The sequence below is a fragment of the Megalobrama amblycephala genome, linkage group LG7, assembly GCF_018812025.1.
Source record: "Megalobrama amblycephala isolate DHTTF-2021 linkage group LG7, ASM1881202v1, whole genome shotgun sequence".
In the NCBI taxonomy this organism is placed as follows: domain Eukaryota; kingdom Metazoa; phylum Chordata; class Actinopteri; order Cypriniformes; family Xenocyprididae; genus Megalobrama; species Megalobrama amblycephala.
The window spans coordinates 42,460,117-42,480,118 of NC_063050.1; the positions used below are offsets into that span (position 1 = coordinate 42,460,117).

Genomic DNA, 20,002 nt, shown 5'->3' on the forward strand with positions numbered 1-20,002 from the left:
ATTCTCTAAAAAGTTAAGATATGTTATAGATTATAATATTATTATAATATTATATTATAGATAGATATATTTATGCAGATAAGATGTAAAATATATTTAGATAAATCAAATTATTTTACACTTTATTTATTCATTTAGATATTTCAATAGTTATTAAGAAAATGCTTTTTGCTCTCAGTCACTCTTCGTTTCTCCTCACCCTCTTAATATAATCCTTTTGTAAAATGTGCAGGGTTCAACCTGTGTCTGTTTTAAAACTGGTTAATCATTTTCAGTTCAGTTTGTTTAACCATTCATCACAGGAAGTGTGCTTTCCTGTTTTGTTTTTGTGTAATCTGCACATAAACACAGATATCTGCACTCAACCCACTGGCTCCATGCTGTATATTTGTGGGTTTGTTGTATGTTTGCGTTCTTGTGTTTAAGCACCTCTGCTTTATCTTTGCTTCAGGATCTACAGGCGGCCACAATAAACCCTGACCCCAGTCTGAAAGAGTTTGAAGGCGCAACTCTCCGCTATGCCTCCCTCAAACTACGGTGTGTGAAAGAGAATATATAAATGCTAATAAATAACAGAGAGAATGCAATTACAGTGAAGTGGGATGTAAAATGTATATACCTCTTCTGACTGTGTGTGTCTGTGTTTAGAAACCCTGCTCCTGTGGAAGAGGAAGATTCTAGCAGCATTAACAGTGACCCTGAAGCCAAGGTGAGAGCACATTAGTTTATTCTGCACATACTGGTGCTATTCAAAGAAAACAACTGTACAGAAAACTTATTTTAGCCATGAGGACAGGATCCAAATGAACACGCGCTAAGCTCTGAAGTAAATGTATACTAATATAATATACTGTATAATGAAGCTGGTGTTACCAGTTGGTTGATGTTTGTTTAGGAATTGCAACATTATATGGTTTAAGTCAAACTGTAACTCTTGCTGTTGTAAGAGACAAACATAATTCAAACCTGTCGCTACTGTCATATCATACAACACCTTTTACCACAAATGTATAATGTTCTTTTGACAGATGCAAGAGAATATAATATGACTACTTCACATATACCAATTCTGTCATGAAACTCTAGATAGAGCAGACTAATGGGTCCTTAACGCAACCTGCTGACAATTACATTGTTAACTACACGGCACAAGCGAATCGGTTCCTGTTGCATCTGCAGCCAATGAGTTTGCTGCTCAGCATTTAAGTAATTGGTCAGTGTCTGCTGTAGCAGTTTTCAGCGTGCTTTAAGAGTTCTTCTGAAACCCTCCTTCTTCCTTTTCTCCGTCTGTATAGATCTGCTATGGGTAATTTTATATATGCTATTTGTGCAGCAGCAGTATATATTGTGTATATTTGTATTGGCAGTAGCAAGTCTGTACTTGCTCTGCAGCAGCAGCAGCAGGATCATCAATAATCAACAGCAGCAGCAGAGCAGCAGATCTATTCTGCCAAGACCAAATGCATTAATATTGTGAAATCCATTACCATGCTAAACTCTTCTGAGAGTTGTATTGATAATGCAATGAGAAAACAGCTAGTTAATAGGAACATAAATATAGATGTTGTAGGAACAAATATATATTTTCTAAAATTGAAATAACTCACCTGCAATTAGAAGGTGTGGGAAAATATGCATTTTCGCCTGTTTAAGAGTACATAACGACTTGATGTTCTTTTTACAGTAACATTACTGTGTATTTACTGCTAGTGAGATTGTTTGTCTGAAATGAGCATGATAAATGTATGATTTTACCAGGTTGCAGGATTGGCACAAATTATTTCATAAACATTTACGTATATTGTCAGGAGATTTCAAACTCCAATGTAATTCTAGATATACAGTGCCATCTGCTGGCTGCTCAAAAAAATGTCATGCTTGGAGACATGTGGTAGGATAAACAAGACAATGGAAAAACAAATTTGTAATTTTGATTTTTACTTTTTATATATAAATAAGAGTGAGTTAAATCCTTAGTGGAGCAATTAGGAGCCCTGCTGTTAATATAAAGCACTAAACAACACCACTTCTGTCAAAAGACTTTGCCATAAATACACATGCATTTGTGCCACAAAACACAAAATGTGAAACAAATCAATAAGAAAATTAAATGAAATGCACTACACTGATTAAGAGGAAAATTATAATTATATATTAAAATTATATATTACTTTGTAATGAAAGTGGATGGTGGCCATGACTGTCAAGCTACAAAATGGTCAAAAAAGTATACCGTAAAAGAGTCCAACTATTGCTTTAACAGAAATGTTCAACATTCCAATCCAGTCCTTCAGGATTCTGCAGATTTATTTTTTTGCAGTTAATCAGACTACGTTTGATCCCGTTGTTGTGCGCTTGTTCCACGTGTATTTATTCCTTCAAATATTCGATTATGCATTGTATCTCATACACTACTACTTAAAAGTTTGGTGTCGGTAAGATTTTTAAAATGTTTTTGAAAGAAGTCTCTTATGCTCACCAAGGCTGACTTTATTTGATCAAAAGTACAATTAAAACAGTAACATTGTTAAAATATTAGAAAAGTTTAAAATAACTGTTTTCTATATATATAATTCTATAAATAATAATGTATCTTAAAATGTCATGTATTCCTTTTATGGTAAAGCTAAATTTTCAGTAGTCTTCAGTGTCACATGATCCTTCAGAAATCATTCTAATATGCTCATGTGTAGGAGTTAAACTATCATATGGGCCTATCATCTTTATTATTATATTGTATACGATTCCAAGTAAAAAATAACATATTAGGCTTACACTGTGAGTGACATGAACAAAACAGAATGAAATTGTTAATCATGATTATTTGTATGATAATTAATCGTCAGCACAAAATTTATGATTGTGACAGACCTGCTCATGCGTTAATGTCTCATGATCCTTCACTAATCATTCTAATATGCTGATTTGGTGCTCAACTAACATTTCTTATTATCAGTGTTAAAAATTAGTTATTTTCAGGATTCTTTGATGAAAAGAAAGAATGGCATCTATATGAAATGGAAATCTTTTGCAACATTATAAATGTCTTACTGTCACTTTTAATCAATCGAATGTGCAGAATAAGAGTATTCATTTCTAGATTTAGCTCTATGCGCTGCAACTATGCAGCATCCCACTGTATCTCAATTTGAACTGTTACTGCTTTTTAATTTCCACTTTTGAGTTAGCAGATGAGAGTTCATCTACCATTCATGCTGCCATTACTTCCCCCCCCCCAAGTTGTGCTCTTTCTCTCTCTCTCTCTCCCTTTCTTTCTCCTCTCTGTGTGTTTCACACTCTTTCTCTTGAGGATCTGTTCTTTCAACAGCAGTTAAAATCAAACTGAAAGAGCATGACAATATTCTGCCTATTATTAATCTCTCACACACAAACACGTTCATAATGGAGGAGCCTCATCACAGATTGTCAGAAAAGAAGAGAGACTGAATGATGGATGATTCTGCTCTTGGAGTGTTGGGAATGAAATACAGATGAGTAAGGAGGAGGGGAACAAGTGGAAGATAAAAGAAAAAATCTTCCCTTAAAAAGGGTCTTCTTGTTTGATCTCAGCGTGTGTGTGTGTGTGTGTACAAATGCTCTCTCTCTTTCTCACTCGTTTTAACAGCAGCTATTCTTAGAAGATGCCATGTGAAAATTTAAAGAGGCGTTTCCTCAGTTTAGTCTATCTCACTGTTGAGGAGTAGGAGAATTTTGGATATGAAGCATAATGTAAGATATATATATATATATATATATATATATATATATATATAGATAAACATATTATGATACTAAACCAGGCTTGTTCCTGTGAAAACTGTTAATATATTGTATATTTGCCGTTCTCTTCATTTGCATAAAGTGTGTAGTTGTAGCGCTGTAGTTATATGTTACAGTTTTTGTGCTTAATCAGTGTTTGTTCATTACAGTGTTTTGCTGTGCGCTCTCTCGGCTGGGTAGAGATGGCAGAAGAGGACTTGGCTCCAGGTAAAAGCAGTGTCGCTGTTAATAACTGCATCCGTCAACTGTCCTACTGCAAGAATGACATACGAGACACTGTGGGCATCTGGGGAGAGGTGAGATACACACACACACACACACACACTCTCTCTCTCTCTCTCTCTCTCACACACACACACACACACACACACACACACACACAATGCATAACTCACAAGACTTCCACTATCAACCAGCAGTACAAGAACATGCTGGTTGACCAACCACACTAAGATTTATATGGTGACAGCTAGACCAGCACTAAACCAGTCTTTTTAGCAGGACGCACATATATTCATTCAAAAATACACACAATGTTTCTAAACATGTGTCTTGTGTAATGTTTAAAAAGTGGTTGATAAAAAGAGAGGGACAAAACTAGACAATACAAGAAAGAACAGAAGTAATGAAAAGAGGGAAAGCTGAAAATGTCATGCAGAAAAAAAGCAAGTGAATAGAAGAAAAAGAGGAAGAGAGAGTTTAATGTGTTGTGACAGGACACAGGAAGAGAGCCTCTGTTCTCCTTCAGCCTTTTATTTTCTGGTCTGATCATTTATTCATTGCTTCCAACCCGCATACAAGCACTAGCATCTTTAGACCTTATAGTAGCTTGTGACATCGATTCCAAAACCTATAGTGAGTTGCCTATGTGGGCAGTATTTCAAGGCATCATAGGTGCACTTCTGACTCGAAGGGTGTTCCAGAAGACGGCATGAGTTCTTAGACACCTTTGTTTTTGGAGTGAAAAAAGAGAAACACTGATTGATAAATATAATTACATTTTATTTAATACTGAAAAGTTTTGACAATTTGACATATAAGTTTACAATTTTGACAAATAAGCTGACAATTTTACCTAGTGTTTCTGTTATACATTAAAAAGTTTGTTTATTAGAGTATCAAGTTTTAATTTAGCAACAAATCAACCAGTGCTATTTGTATGAAATTACATATTATAATATATGTACATATATTATAATATATAGTATATATTATGTACATTTAATTTAATATCAAAAAGCAAAGTTGAATTTAAAAATTCACTGTTTTACCCATTATTTGCATGTGTTGTGCATCTTATGTTTATTAGAATATCACGTTTTAAAACATGGAGCTACTGTGTGTCCTGTTTGAGTTGCTATTTAAGTGTTATTTGTCTATACTTACATTTCAATACAAAAAAGCATCGTTTTAAAAATCAGTCGAATTAAAAATTGACTTTTTTTAATCAATTATTTGCATGAGCTATACATTTTATGCTTATTAAAGTATCATAGTTTTAGCTTAGAAATGTGCTAACACCAAAGCCCAGCCTAGTGTACATTTTGAGAGGAATGCTTCTTGTATGACGCCTTAGAAGGCAGCTGCCAATGTAGGCATTAGACAGCAAGAAAGCTCACTAGGTTTTGAAACTGAACCCTCATCTTGCTCTCTGGCGTTGTGCGTTTGTATCCAGGGGAAGGATATGTACCTCATTCTGGAGAATAACATGCTGAATCTGGTTGACCCGATGGATCGTAGCGTTCTACACTCTCAGCCAATCGCAAGCATCCGTGTGTGGGGCGTTGGCCGCGATAATGGAAGGTAAACACTGGTTGCCATGGCAGTGGGTATTTTTATGGGTTAGTTAAGGAGAACGTGTTAAATGATGAAGGATTTTTGAAATGTTTAATAAATGACAGAGAAACTGAACATAACTGAATGTTTAATAGCTCTCTATTTATGAAAATATGGGAGGTGTTTATAAAATTCTCTTAGTTCAGGAATGTCAGAGTTTTTGAAACCACATAGATGGGGCAAAAAGGGATTTTATATCAGTTTAAACGTTACAGCTGCCACAGACATCATCAGGGTCTTATTTACGAGGAGCTAATTTTCTACTTTGCTGCTCCTGTTCGGCTGACTGGTCATCTACCAACACTAATAATGTTTAATCTCTGTGAAACACTGAATGTTGGCTCAATCTTTTCGAGTAAGTAGTTTCTGCCTAGTTAAATCAGATAAAGGCCATTTCAAAAACTAAACTGACCTACGAAAGCTTTGAAATTGAAGTGAAGTAAATGTTCATTTCACCATTGCAAAACTTTATTGCTGGGAGAAAGAAATACTATATATGAAATAACAATTAAAATAAAGTGTTTTTCAGCTTTTTTCAATCAGCCAGTATTTTTCAGCCATATTTACTGCAAAAACTTAAAGAAAAAATGCAAGAACTTAAATAAAGTAAAAATAATCAATACACATTTTCCACATTTTTCCATTAATTAATCACTAGGATGGAATCATGATCATTTAACGACTTTCCTGTATATGAATAAATGTATAGTAATAAATATATTATTTACATTTACTAAATATTTTTTGCTAAAACATTTTAATATACAAAAAATGTACTTATTTGAATTTTTTTGTGATGATGGCACAAAGACTTCTCATTCACAGAATATTGCTTAATTTTCTAGTGAATTAATTTAATATTGCCAGTTCTAGTGGATGATGCATGTGCTGTGAATTCTTCGCGTTTCATTTTAATTGGTGATTTTAGATCTGCAAACGTCAGCATCTCTGCACCTGTGACTTTCCTCATGCGTTCATTATCTATAACACTCTGCAAGAGATTCACTTAATGTGTCTGTGTTAATGGATTCTGATATCGAGACACTCCTCCAGCCTGTTCACGCTAAAGGTCATTATAATGATTTTGGAGTGAAGAAGTCACCCCAGTGAAAGGAGGACAGAAATAAAAAATTGATGATTGAGAGACTAATGAAAGTTTAATCCAGTGTTATAGGGGCTGCCCGTATGTGTAGCTGTGAGTGTTTTTGTAAATTCATCCAAAAATTGTATATGAATCTCTTACACACTCTGAAGAGCTGAACTTTTCCTGCTGTAGTCCCAGAAGAGCTGAATGATGTGTGTGTGAATGATGCAGGGGTGGAATGCAGCATACTTCATCAGGGATGCTGAATCACAGTTTTGCCTCACTGAGTGTAAGCAGTACCACTTTTTGACCAGCAGATGGCACTCTTCATATGTTCACCCAACAGGAATAACGCTTTAGGCTTTTTCAGATTTATTTTGTAGTCTGCATGTGCAAGTATGTGCTTGTGTGTGATCATTGTGTCCTCCTATGCTAATACTCCACTAAGCCCATCAGTAACATTTTCCTCCCAAGACCCTGGAGGAGGTTACCGTAGCGACAAGCGAAAGAGGAGGGGGAGGGTAGAAGGAACGCTGGGATTGGATGGAAGGAGAGAGAGCGAAAATGAGAAGGGGGTAAAAAAAGAGAGCGATTGAGCATAGAGAGGTGAGCTGCATGTTTTTAACAGAGCAGGGGATGAGACGAGGAGGTGAAAATCGGTAGAAGAGGGGTACGACAATGCTATAGCAGGAAAAACATATTACTTGAAAAGATGTGAGTATTTTTCTCTCTCTGTCACTTAATTTTATAACTTAAGACAATACCCATTCATAAATGTAATGCATTTTTTCTACAGTGTGACATTGGTTTTTAAGTTTAGGTTTTCAGTGGAAGTATTTACTGGATTGAGAAAGGAGGAATAGTAGGGCAGTTAGAAGGTAGAGTGGGTGGAATTGCTCCAGATGGTGTGAATGAGGAGGTGGAGATTTCAGTAGAGAATTATGGATGTATGCTACGCGTTGTTGTCGTTTACTGTGGTGAGGATAGTATTGTGGAGTACTGTGTATGCAGTTATTAAATTGGGTCACAGCGAGATGTTCACGTTTGAAAGAGACTGCAACTTCCTTGTGTGTTCCTTCAGATCAGGCCTTCCCTCTGATACCATCCCACACATCCACGCAAACTAGAACACATGCCTTTTTTTCAAATTCCTCAGGGGAACCTCAGGGTTCTGTTCTCGGTCCATTTGCGTTGTTCAGTGTACCTCCTTGTAGATTCTCCTTGACCCTCCAGCACATTTTTCTGTTAAATCCTGCTGAGGTGCTGTAAAAAAAAAAGCCCAGCTTGAACAGGTTTACCAGCCTGGGGTTCATTCTGGACATTATTGAGTTCATCTGGTTTTATTCTTTCTCTTCCTGTTAAATCTCTAATTACCACACTGTTACATATGCATGTCTTCTACTGGCTGCACACAGAGAGCCTCATGTTTTGAGGTGTCTTGATAAATGTCTAAATTCTCTTGTCACACCTGCTGGTCTCATTTCCTCTCTCTTCTCTTCTCTCTCTCTCTTTCTTTCTCTTTTTTCATACATGCATACATACACACATAGAAAGATGTTAGTCTTATTATGGAGGTTTGGACATTAAAAAACTGCTAGAAAGTGGATCTTTTCTTGAAATGAGAATATATTCTTCCCACAGCCAGTTCTAGCATCCTGCATCCTGTCTTAATTTTGATTGTCTATTTGTAATGAACGTATTGAAATACATGCACACATTTGGAACTCTTTCATGAAACAAAAACAGTGTTTCTATGTAAGTTCTTCATAATACATATTTTGTTGCATTGACACTTGTTAGGTTTTGTGAATGATTAATGCAGAAATTTGTTTTTCTCGTGTTTCATTAATGGGCATCATTGTGTGTATTTTCTCATGTTTTTTTTTCCTTTACTCGACTGCTTTCCGGGACTCAGAGAGAGGTAAATTTATTTACTCTTTTGTTATTTGTATTCTTCTCATCGCCTGGCTGTAGTCTGTTGCTGGTCATTTTGTTCATAATGGTTTATTTTTAGCTGAAATGTTAAAGAACAATACTGTGTATGATACAGCTGGAGGTGTAAGTATAGAGACACTCATTCATCTTAGACATCCACGTGCACCTGCATATAATAGATGAGGTGTGTGCTTTTTCTACACAGTTATATTTTCCACCATATTTTTTGTTTGCTTGAAATGTGGGTGTATATATCTTTAAGTAACTGTTTTTAAATTGATTGTCTAAATCTAAAGGGCACATCATCCATCAGGGTCTTTGAGGGCAGTTCTTAGCATATGCACGAACACACACATATACACACAAACTCACATTCACAACTCTTTGTTTATAACCAAGTGTCTGTTCATCTGCATTATTTAATGATTCATTTAATATGGTTGTTGATTAGACATTTGTTTTTCAACATGAAATCAAAATTCTTTCTTAATGCACATTCCTGGTCTTAATGTGCACTTTATTCCAAATAAAATGTTTTTCTTTGTAATTATTTTGTAAAAACGTAGTAACTCAACAGTAACTTTTTGCGGCCCAATCATTTTCCTATGGATAAAATAAAATGACCTTCTACATTTTTTCTAGATCAGCATCCTGTTTGAAAAAAAAAAAAAGACAGATTATGTGATTTTAAGTGGGTTGTGAAAGGTGTTTCATGTTTACTTTAAACAGTTGTTTACATATAAGTTTAATCTTGTTTCGTTTTAATTGTGTGCAAACAGGGATTTTGCATATGTAGCGCGAGATAAGGACACCAGGATATTAAAATGTCATGTGTTCCGCTGTGACACCCCTGCCAAAGCCATTGCCACCAGTCTGCACGAAATCTGCTCCAGGGTGAGAACTACATGCTACACAAACAACATCCAACACAAAATTATCTTCAATGGCCCATTCAACACAGTTTAACACAAAAATTGCAGAAAAAACCACTGACAGTCTCAAGTATGTGCGAAAGGTTAGAACACAGCTGAGAAGGAAGAAACAGGGTTCACATTCTGTTTAGGCTGCTGATTTAGGGCAGAGTCTCTAATGAGTTCGATTTCTGTGTAATAGATCATGGCAGAGCGCAAGAATGCCAAAGCTATGGCTGGAGGATCCCTACAGGACAGAACACATGCTGGGCTCGACGTCCCACTACAAGGTAACACAACGTGCTTATACACTACCGGTCAAAAGATTTTTTTTTAAATGTTTTTGAAAGAATTCTCTTATGCTCACCAAGGCTGCATTTACCAAAAAATGGGGGTTTTTTTTGTTTGTTTGTTTCTATTTGAATACATTTAAAAATGTAACCAGCCTTGGTGAACAGAAGAGTCTTCCTTCAAAAACGTAAAAAATTTCTTTAAAGGTGCCATTGAAAATTTTTTTACAAGATGCAGTATAAGTCTAAGGTGTCCTCTGAATGTGTCTGTGAAGTTTCAGCTCAAAATACCCCATAGATTTTTTTAAATTAATTTTTTTAACTGCCTATTTTGGGGCATCATTAACTATGCACAGATTCATGCTGCGGCCCCTTTAAATGCTCACGCTCCCTGCCCACGGAGCTTGCGCTTGCCTTGAACAGCATAAACAAAGTTCACACAGCTAATATAACCCTCAAAATGGATCTTTACAAAGTGTTCGTCATGCAGCATGTCTAATCGCGTAAGTACAGCGTTTATTTGGATGTTTACATTTGATTCTGAATGAGTTTGAGGCTGTGCTCCGTGGCTAACAGCTAATGCTACACTGTTGGAGAGATTTATAAAGAATGAAGATGTGTTTATGAATTATACAGACTGCAAGTGTTTAAAAAATGAAAATAACGTCTTGTCTCCGTGAATACAGTAAGAAACGATGGTAACTTTAACCACATTTAACAGTACATTAGCAACGTGCTAACGAAACATTTAGAAAGACAATTTACAAATATCACTAAAAATATCATGATATGTCAGTTATTATTGCTCCATCTGCCATTTTTCGCTATTGTCCTTGCTTGCTTACCTAGTCTGATGATTCAGCTGTGCACAGATCCAGATGTTAATACTGGCTGCCCTTGTGTAATGCCTTGAACATGAGCTGGCATATGCAAATATTGGGGGCATACATATTAATGATCCCGACTGTTACGTAACAGTCAGTGTTATGTTGAGATTCGCCTGTTTTTCGGAGGTCTTTTAAACAAATGAGATTTATATAAGAAGGAGGAAACAATGGAGTTTGAGACTTACTGTATGCCATTTCCATGTACTGAACTCTTGTTATTTAACTATGCCGAGGAAAATTCAATTTTTAATTCTAGGGCACCTTTAATCATTTCAAACATTTAAATGGAAGTGTATGTGCATTTCTTCTCTGGTGAGTGACAGGTGTGTGTTAATGTGTAATTTGTGTGTTACCCTTAGCAGAGTTCCCCACACCAAAGACTGAACTGGTGCAGAAGTTCCAAGTGTTATACGTTGGCATGATGCCGGTTGCCAGACCTATAGGTGAGCAATCTTCTCACTCGTAACCTTGCGCTCATAGTTTTCATGCTCTCGCTCTTTTTCTTACATACACTCTCTGCTTTTCTTAACAATATAAAATATATTTCACGGATAAATTCCTGTAGCTCGAACAGTACAGCAAGGCGCTAGCAATGCCGTCATGGGTTTGATTTCCAGGGAATGCAAAACTGATAAAATGTATACTTTCAATGCAGGTAAGTAGCTTTGGATACACAAATGTAAATGAACTGGTCATAAAATTTGACCTAATCCTTAACAACAGATAAACACAGTCTGCTTAAACTAACAAACAATGGTTCTGTTTCATGTGTTTATTGAAAAGACATTGTAAACATTTACAGTGCAATGTGGAAAAAGTATGTAAATCCTTATTTAATAGGTAGTTGATCTTACTCCGAATCAGTCATGTGGCACTTTACTTACAACACTTTATGAGTTCACTTTTGAGATGTCTGGTGTGCATCACTTTCTTGAGGTCATGCTTTTGTAACCCTTTCTAGCTTTATGCAAGTCAACAATTCTTCATCTTAGGTGTTCCGAGATCTCTTTTGTTCGACGGTTCACGTCAGACAATGCGTCTTGTGAATAGCAAAACCCTCGTTCATGCACTAATAACTTCTCGTTTGGACCATTGTAATGCCTTAATAATTGGCTTACCAAAAATCATTTTAAAAGGCTACAATATGTACAAAATGCAGCTGTCTTTGCAATATGTTCGCAATATCTCCTCTCTATCTGCCTTTAAGTCTCAACTCAAAACGTATTTGTTCGAAATGTATTTTTAATAAATTGTATTTGATGTTTTTGTTAATATTTTTGTGTTTTTTTCTGTAAATGTTGCTCAACTACCTTTGTTGAGTGACCTCTGGCTTGTAGAAAGGCACTACATAAATAAACTTCTTCTTCTTCTTCTTTGTGAGTGTTGTTTTATAGGTCAGGGTGGCTCTGACCTCCAATCTCATCTTATTTATTGGACCCCAGGTTAGATGACTCCTAACTACAGTTAGCTTTTGAAGAAATCATTACCACCCTACATAGTGTGTATGTTAAAGTCATGAGAACTCATCATTGTTTGTTATTTAAGCAGACAGCATTTGTCTATTGTTGCAGCAGTTGTAAATTATGGAAATCCAGATAAAGCCCCCCATACTTTTTTCCTAAGACTGTACATGCTATTACAAGGTCAGATTGTCCTGTTTTCTAGGCATGGACATTCTCAACGGTGCAATAGACAGTTTGATTACATCTTCAATCCGAGACGACTGGATCCCCGTGATGTTGAATGTAGCCGATGCAACAGTCACAGTCATCAAAGAGAAGGCAATTACAGATCTTTTCACCTGTTAAACCCAATATCATCATTGCCAAAATAGCTGTGTGTTTTGCTAAAGTACAACTAACGCAGTTATTATTGTTGAAATGTTGACTCTGACTCTGTGATTCTTGCTGTCATAACCTATATTAGGAGGAAGAGGAGGTCCTAGTGGAGTGTCGTGTGCGTTTCCTGTCCTTCATGGGAGTAGGAAAAGATGTGCATTCATTCGCGTTCATCATGGACTCTGGGAACCAGCACTTTGAGTGTCATGTTTTTTGGTGTGATCCCAATGCTGGCAGTGTGTCTGAAGCTGTTCAGGCAGCATGCATGGTGAGTTATAACACCATAATAATGGTTCTACACCATGTCAATAGTGTTACAAACTTAAACGTACTACTATGGGCACTACAGCGAAGCTTTATAACTAAACACAATCAATGTCAAGACCAGAGCTGGGCAATATAGCTAAAATCATATCTCAGAATTTTTCAGCTTATTGAATATACACTACCATTCAAAAGTTTAGAGTCGGTAATAATAAACAAGCCCCTCATGCTCACCAAGGCTGCATTTATTTATTGAAAAATAGTAAAACTGTAATATTGTGAAATATTATTACAATTTAATATATATATACGTTTTTTTTTCTCATATATATATATTCATTAAAATACATAGCCATAGCCAATAGCTTCATTACCTACCTTACTAAAATTTAGTAAAATAAATGAAATGATTTAGTAAAAATAAATGAAAAATGCCACACTGAGACTTCTATGAATGAAACTTAATGGCCAAATAAAAATATTGCGAATCGCCCACACACTTAAGGGGATAGTTCACCCAAAAATGAAAATTCTGTCATTAATTACCCTCATGTCGTTCCACACCCGTAAGACCTTCGTTCATCTTTGAAACACAAATTAAGATATTTTTGATAAAATACGATGACTCAGTGAGGCCTCTATTGTCAGCAAGATATTTAACACTTTCAGATGCCCAAAAAGCTACTAAAGACATGTTCATGTGACTACAGAGGTTCAACCTTAATGTTATGAAGCGATGAGAAAACTTTTTGTGCGCCATAAAAACAAAATAACAACTTTATTCAACAATATCTAGTGATAGACAATTTCAAAACACTGCTTCACGAAGCTTCGAAGCTTTGGCGCACAAAAAGTATTCCCATCACTTCATAACATTAAGGTTGAACCACTGTAGTCACATGAACTGTTTTGTCTTTAGAACCTTTCTGGGCATTTGAAAGTGTTAGTTATATTGCTGTCAATGCAGGCCTTACTGAGCCATCGGATTTTATCAAAAATATCTTAATTTGTGTTCCAAAGATGAACGAAGATCTTACAGGTGTGGACCGACATGAGGGTGAGTAATTAATGACAGAATTTTCATTTTTGGGTGAAATAACCCTTTAATCACCACCAGGGCTTGACATTAACACCCGCCAACCCGCCAAATGCGGGTAGATTTCAGCTGTGGCGGGTAAGACAGCCACTCCCACTAGCCACTTTGGCGGGTTGAATATAATTTCAGTTTACAGCCAAATGATCGTCGAAGATCGTCGTAGCACAAAATTACAATCCAATCACACAATTCGTTATTTACGTGCAGTTAGTGAAGGAGCGATAGGCGGAATTGCGCTGAATGACACACAACAAAAGCGCTCTCTCGCGTGCGCTCTCTCTCTGTCGCGCGCGCGATCAGTTCTCCTCGCGCCTGAATAGTCAAATACACGTGCACACAGATGTCTAAATGTCCATCGTGTGGAGTATCTCGCGTGAATACAGTCGGTTATGGCTTAAGTGGACGTAAACAGGTGGGTAATAACTGGATATGCGTCAGTTACGTCCATGCATTCAGCAGCCCAATTAAATAGGCCTACCTGTCTGTCATTAATGTTAATCAAACAACAAAAGATGTTAAATAAATGTAGGCTATATGTTAAATAAACCTACTGTATCTGAAAAAATATTATTTTTAATGTACTATTGTTTTTGTAATTTGCTTCTTTGTTCTTTTATATAGCCTAACACAAATAACTTATACAATTTCTCATATTAGATATGCTCATATCTACCTCTTGCCCACCTGTACATACCAGATGATATACAAAATGTAGTCTTGATTTGGGTGGTCAATCTGCATTTAAAAGTTTGAAAGGGTTTTAAATCTTCTAAATCAAGTAAAATGACTCAAAATAAAGTAATTTAAGCATAACAAAGTCAACTTTAATCATATAAAATGTAATTTACCTACATCAAAATTGTGGCCAGTGAAAATGCTGAGTGGCTAGTAACTTTGGAAAACCACTAGCCACAGTGGCTGGTGAGCAAAAAAGTTAATGTCAAGCCCTGATCACCACCATAGACTATATCAGTGTCTACTCTATACCAACTGCATGTGGTGTCCAAATTACCACCCAAACTTTTAATATTTGAACAAAAATAAAATCAAGATTAAACGAAGATATTTTCCAGCCCAGCCTGATGCATTGCATTCAACACATTAATTCATCCACTCACTCTTTCTTATTCATTCTTCTTTGTCTCTGCAGTTGAGGTATCAGAAGTGTCTGGTGGCACGCCCTCCATCTCAGAAAGCCTGCTCCCAGGCGCCCCCTGCTGATTCAGTCACACGCCGCGTCTCCACCAGCGTCAAACGTGGAGTTCTGTCCCTCATCGACACACTCAAACAGAAGAGACCAGTCACTGAGCTCCCCCAGTGATCTGACACACAAGCACGCATACTCACCGTCACGCTCTGCATGCTTATAACTATCAGAATGTCCTGTACATACCTGTCCAGTCACATGATGAGGAGGAACAACTCGAGGATGAAAACTGTCTGAAAGAAAAACTACAAATAATTATGAATTGAGCTGATGCCAAGAAAATACACTCACAAACAAACACCTGATCCACTATCTACAAGCCTCTCTCTTCCATCACCCATACGTCAGTCATGTGTATATCTGCATGGGAAGCCACGCCTCTCCAGCATGACAATAACCAACAGCCTTCGCCCATCTATAAACCGCTTCATCTGGACCAAGCCTGCTGAAAGAGATAACTTAATCTGAAGAAAGTTTGTGTAATTCAGAAAGAACAAATTTGGCTGTTTCACACACCAGAGCTTCTTCATATCGTCAAAGTTCATAGCTGTTGCATGTCCATATTTGTGTGCGGGTGTGTAGAAGAGCTTGATGCTGCTTCATTTGCTAAAGGATGTTCACAAGTGTCATAAAAACAACCTATTTTTTGACGCATTCTATGTTATCCTGACGAACACAAAAGAAGAATGGATGGATGAGAGTAAGTAAAACTCAGAAGATTGTGAAGGGTTGCACTCTGTTCCATTCAAAGTTGGATGTCGAATATTACTACTTGATATCTTCTGAACTTCAGCAAGGTGCTCCAGTGCTCAAAAGATTAATCATTAGCGATATTTTAGTGAAATTTTGCCGGCAAAAATGTCCATCGTCAATAGTGTGGAGATGTTTGAGGCACAGTTCCCATTAAAGTCACGACATACTAGTCGCATGGATTCTTATTGAAATGGCTTGATTTCAACCTCAAAAATTTGCCAAACAACAGTGGATGTCCTGCACCTTAAGACAACAAAAAACAAGGCTAACTTAGCATTGCTTTTGTTCAGTGTCAACAATGAAATCTTCTAGCAACCAAACTGCAGAGTATAATTGACTCTACGCAATGCGCAAGTTGGAAGTTCGACATCAAGTGAAGTTCCTTTACACTTTTCCAAGTAGGAAGTTGGAAATTGAGTGAAACACAGCATTAATTTCAAAACACATCAAAGCTTTCACCAAAAGATTTTTTTCTTTTCTTCAAGAAGCTCTGCTGACACAGTTGTCTTCACTGGAAGTTGATGAGGAGGCTTGTAAAAGATGCGGATATGAAGTGAACAGCGTTTATGAATCAAACATCCCATAGACTTGCCCTGCATTAACACAGTCGGAAGGACATGACCTGTTCAGTTCAGTGTGTAGATGTAAAGTATGAATGTGCTTTTTATATTTCCAAAGTGAATTTGCGAATTTGCCTCTTTTTTTTTTTTTTTTTTAAAGAGAGAATGTTGCAGAAGAGAACTGAATTACTCATGGAGCGAAATACAGGAGGCAGGAAGAACTTTGCTTAGAGCCAAACAGTTCAATGGTGTCACTTCTGCTTTGAACCCCAGCATAGTGCTTACTTCCTCGAGAGGCTCTCCAGTGACTGAAAGTCAAAAATACCTGACTTAATAGGAACTATCTTCAGCACATCCAAGTTAGTGAAAAAACTAGAGCCGTTTCTGTTCCAGCATCCGTTCCTCACGTTTGGATGCCATTAGTGGCTCTACATGTCCTGGTTGCGCTTCACAGATGTTTTTTTTTTTTTTTTTTTTGACCCGCACGCACCCACGTGGTCTTGCTGTGCTCTGGCGTGCCACCTGTATTCCTAGACCTACCCTTTCTTTCACAAGGGTTTTGACAAGTCACTTATGTGTGTACATACAGTATCTATATATAGCAAACATCATATCATAAGGCTTTATTTTTCAAATTTCAGATACTTTTATTTTGTCATGTTTTTTGGTTTATTTTGTTCATACTTGCCTTGGCATGTCTTGTGATCCCATTTGTTCTGGCCATACTGTAAAAAAACCTCATGTATGTGTTGTAGATAAACCAACTGACAAAACAAAGAAAAGAAGAAGAGTGAATGATGGTAGAGATTGTGAATATGAATTTATTTTATGGTCCTTTTTAGGAGAGCTAGCTCTAGGGGAGGAGATGTGAACTGTAAGTGTCTATCTATGCATTCTTTTAGCTCTGAGGAAGATTTGAGAGAGAAAAAAAGACGCATTGCCTTGCATGTCCTGGGACAATTTAAAAAGAAAAACTGTACTGAACAGAAATGATATTTTTTATTTTATTTATTCTATTTTATATCGGTATATACTGGTTTTATTGTGATGTATCATATGCTTAGACATTCTTTACCCTGTCTCGGACAACAAATCAAACAAGAAATGTCAATCCAAAATATTGTACAGTTACTCTGGTGACCCTCAGACGCTGCCTGCCATGGTAACATAACATTTGAAAGGCCTTGTAGGACCTTTACATTCTGCCCAGACCAACATTAGATCGATTAATGTAACTTCGATCTGCTTTAGAATACGCTATATGAAATGCAACCTAACAAGTGGCTATTTTAGCTGCAACCGATAAAATCAATCGTACAGCCAAACAATCACCTTTTGGGACATTCACACAAAACGCATTGTGACAATTTGAGAAGCAGTGTAGGAAATTGCCACCAAAAACAGGGTCTCGGTAATCTTTCCTTCCATATTATGATAAATATCCAAGTGAAATGGTATGTAGGGCGGGACTTGTACATTGGGAATTGATTGCATCATTCGCTAATGTTGTGATCTCATGTGAGTGACAGTTTGTCCCGCCCTCGTGCCAGTAAACACATCATCTGTTGCCAAGTCTGTGGATTTCCCGCGGGAATTGGGCTACTTTCATACTGTTGCCACTGGTTGTTTTTCATGTCCACGGGTTAAAGCAACCCCAGACTGCGTGATATTTAGCACCTGGAAAGCGAATTTGACCAGAACTCCACCAAAAACGTGGATTTTACCCCCCGGAATGTGATTGGAATGCCATTTTTTTTTAGCACAATAGGAAGCAGTGAAAGCTGTTATAGCGGTAAAAGGACTAGCTTCCTATTAATTAGGTCTAGCGCCCTAATAATGATGATTTATATTATATTACACATCTTTTCGGTCATTTAGTGTATGTTCCAAAATGTCAATTTAAACAGTTTCGTCAATAGACACATTCGTCACCATCAGATTTTTCACAACGACCAAAGTTAGAAGGCATTAGTTTGGGCAGTATGTAGATGTTCAGCTAGCTCCACTTAAACCATTACTCCTGTATCTTGAATACACAAGGCCTGTCGTATTCTGCTTTTCACCCTGCAGATAATCAGAGTATGAGATGGTGAAAAAAAGCAGTCTGTATTAGACGTGTCAATCCGCCTGCGTACTGCACCCCCTCAATCTCCCCCTCTTATTCTGTCTTTTGCAGTTTCAAAGAAGTGCACGTTTGTTTTCTGTTCAGCTTTTTCATGTGACTTTCACTCTGTGATTTTGGGTCTTATACAATGCAATGTTTTCTTTTGGATTCATTTTTTGATGGGGAGGGGGGATTGGGTTCACGGTGAATAAGAATCAATCACACTTTGTTTAGCAACGAATTCAGTGGCAACCAGCAAAGTCAGCTGTTACATGCAAGAGGGGAGGGGGCTTATGGGTAATGTAGTCCAGTACAATAATTCAGCATAGAATCATCATTCTCATGTTAGCCAAGAGTAGTGTGTTTGATTGACTCTAGTGTTCTTGCATGGTGAAACACTCTGATTGACGATTATCAGAGGAAATCTCATCACAAGAATTAACAAGCTAAGAATTAACACTCTACCGGTGAAGTAAACTCGAACACGTTTTTGTGGAAACATTGGCTTTCTCTGCTCTACACTAATTTGTACACCATATAAATGTAAACTGTTGTGAAAATAAATGGCATATCACAAAATACATCAAAATGTTTCTGGCTGTTAATTGATCATACATATTGTTAGTAGAAAGAAATGTCCTAATGATATTTCAACATTCTCATGGCAGTTTGTAAATATTTTAAGTTTTGTCGAATTTGTATGAACTGCTTATGGCCCAGAGGTTTATGGGTGGACCTTCATGCTTAGCATTTCTCTAAAAATCATATGTTTTCGTACTAATTAAATTACATAATCATTCATAAGAAATTTCTAATCTCATAAAATAGTTGTTTTCTTACGTTATTGGGTTTGATATTCTGTAACACTTTATTTTGATTGTCCACTTTAGACATTTGACTTACTATAAGTAACTTAGCAACTACATGTAAAGTATACTAACTCTCATTAGATTATTAGTAAACTGTCAGCTTAAAGGTGCAATATGTAAGAATTTTGCAGTAAAATATCCAAAACCACTAGGCCAGTGTTATATATTTTGTTCACTTGAGTACTTACAATATCCCAAATGTTTCCAACTATTTGTAAATCGTGAGAAAATTGCAATTTTAACCAAGGCTCCGGGACGTGTGAGGAGTCGCCTGTCAATTGCGTCATACCCACGTTACCCTCGGTTTCCGGTTTTATTTTGTAGAAACCATGGAAACGCCAAAGACGTTTTAATATATTACATACTGTTTTGATACATTTATAGACAGAAAACTAATTATTAACTCAACACGTTTAGTCTTATTGTTTAAATCTAATTTTCTTGATTTTTTGCGAGTACCATGCTTTACCATGCCTCAGAGAAAAACACTATTTTGTCAAGTAGCTAACATAGCATAATCAGATGCAGCTTTATTTTTAGTAACAGTAATACAGCATTTTCTCCATCATACAATATAATAAAAGTTAC

The 20,002-nt window shown here is 36.7% G+C and overlaps 1 protein-coding gene across 10 annotated transcripts in view; it reads left to right on the forward strand.

Annotated features, from left to right (window-relative positions):
- The window catches only part of apbb2b (amyloid beta (A4) precursor protein-binding, family B, member 2b), a 62,793-nt gene extending 43,665 nt beyond the window's left edge, over positions 1-19,128 (forward strand). For 4 of the 10 annotated variants that reach the window (XM_048197569.1, XM_048197578.1, XM_048197570.1 and 1 more), the window contains 12 exons: positions 452-537; positions 649-709; positions 3,930-4,076; positions 5,456-5,583; positions 8,616-8,621; positions 9,415-9,529; positions 9,749-9,836; positions 11,083-11,166; positions 12,118-12,165; positions 12,389-12,504; positions 12,650-12,829; positions 15,072-19,128. In XM_048197569.1, coding sequence (XP_048053526.1) covers positions 452-537; positions 649-709; positions 3,930-4,076; positions 5,456-5,583; positions 8,616-8,621; positions 9,415-9,529; positions 9,749-9,836; positions 11,083-11,166; positions 12,118-12,165; positions 12,389-12,504; positions 12,650-12,829; positions 15,072-15,242 — 1,230 coding nt within the window. In that variant the 3' untranslated portion in view covers positions 15,243-19,128. The remainder of the gene's footprint in view (positions 1-451; positions 538-648; positions 710-3,929; positions 4,077-5,455; positions 5,584-8,615; positions 8,622-9,414; positions 9,530-9,748; positions 9,837-11,082; positions 11,167-12,117; positions 12,166-12,388; positions 12,505-12,649; positions 12,830-15,071) is intronic. The other 6 variants (XM_048197572.1, XM_048197574.1, XM_048197576.1 and 3 more) reach the window with 6 other exon arrangements.
- The last annotated feature ends 874 nt before the right edge of the window (positions 19,129-20,002 follow it).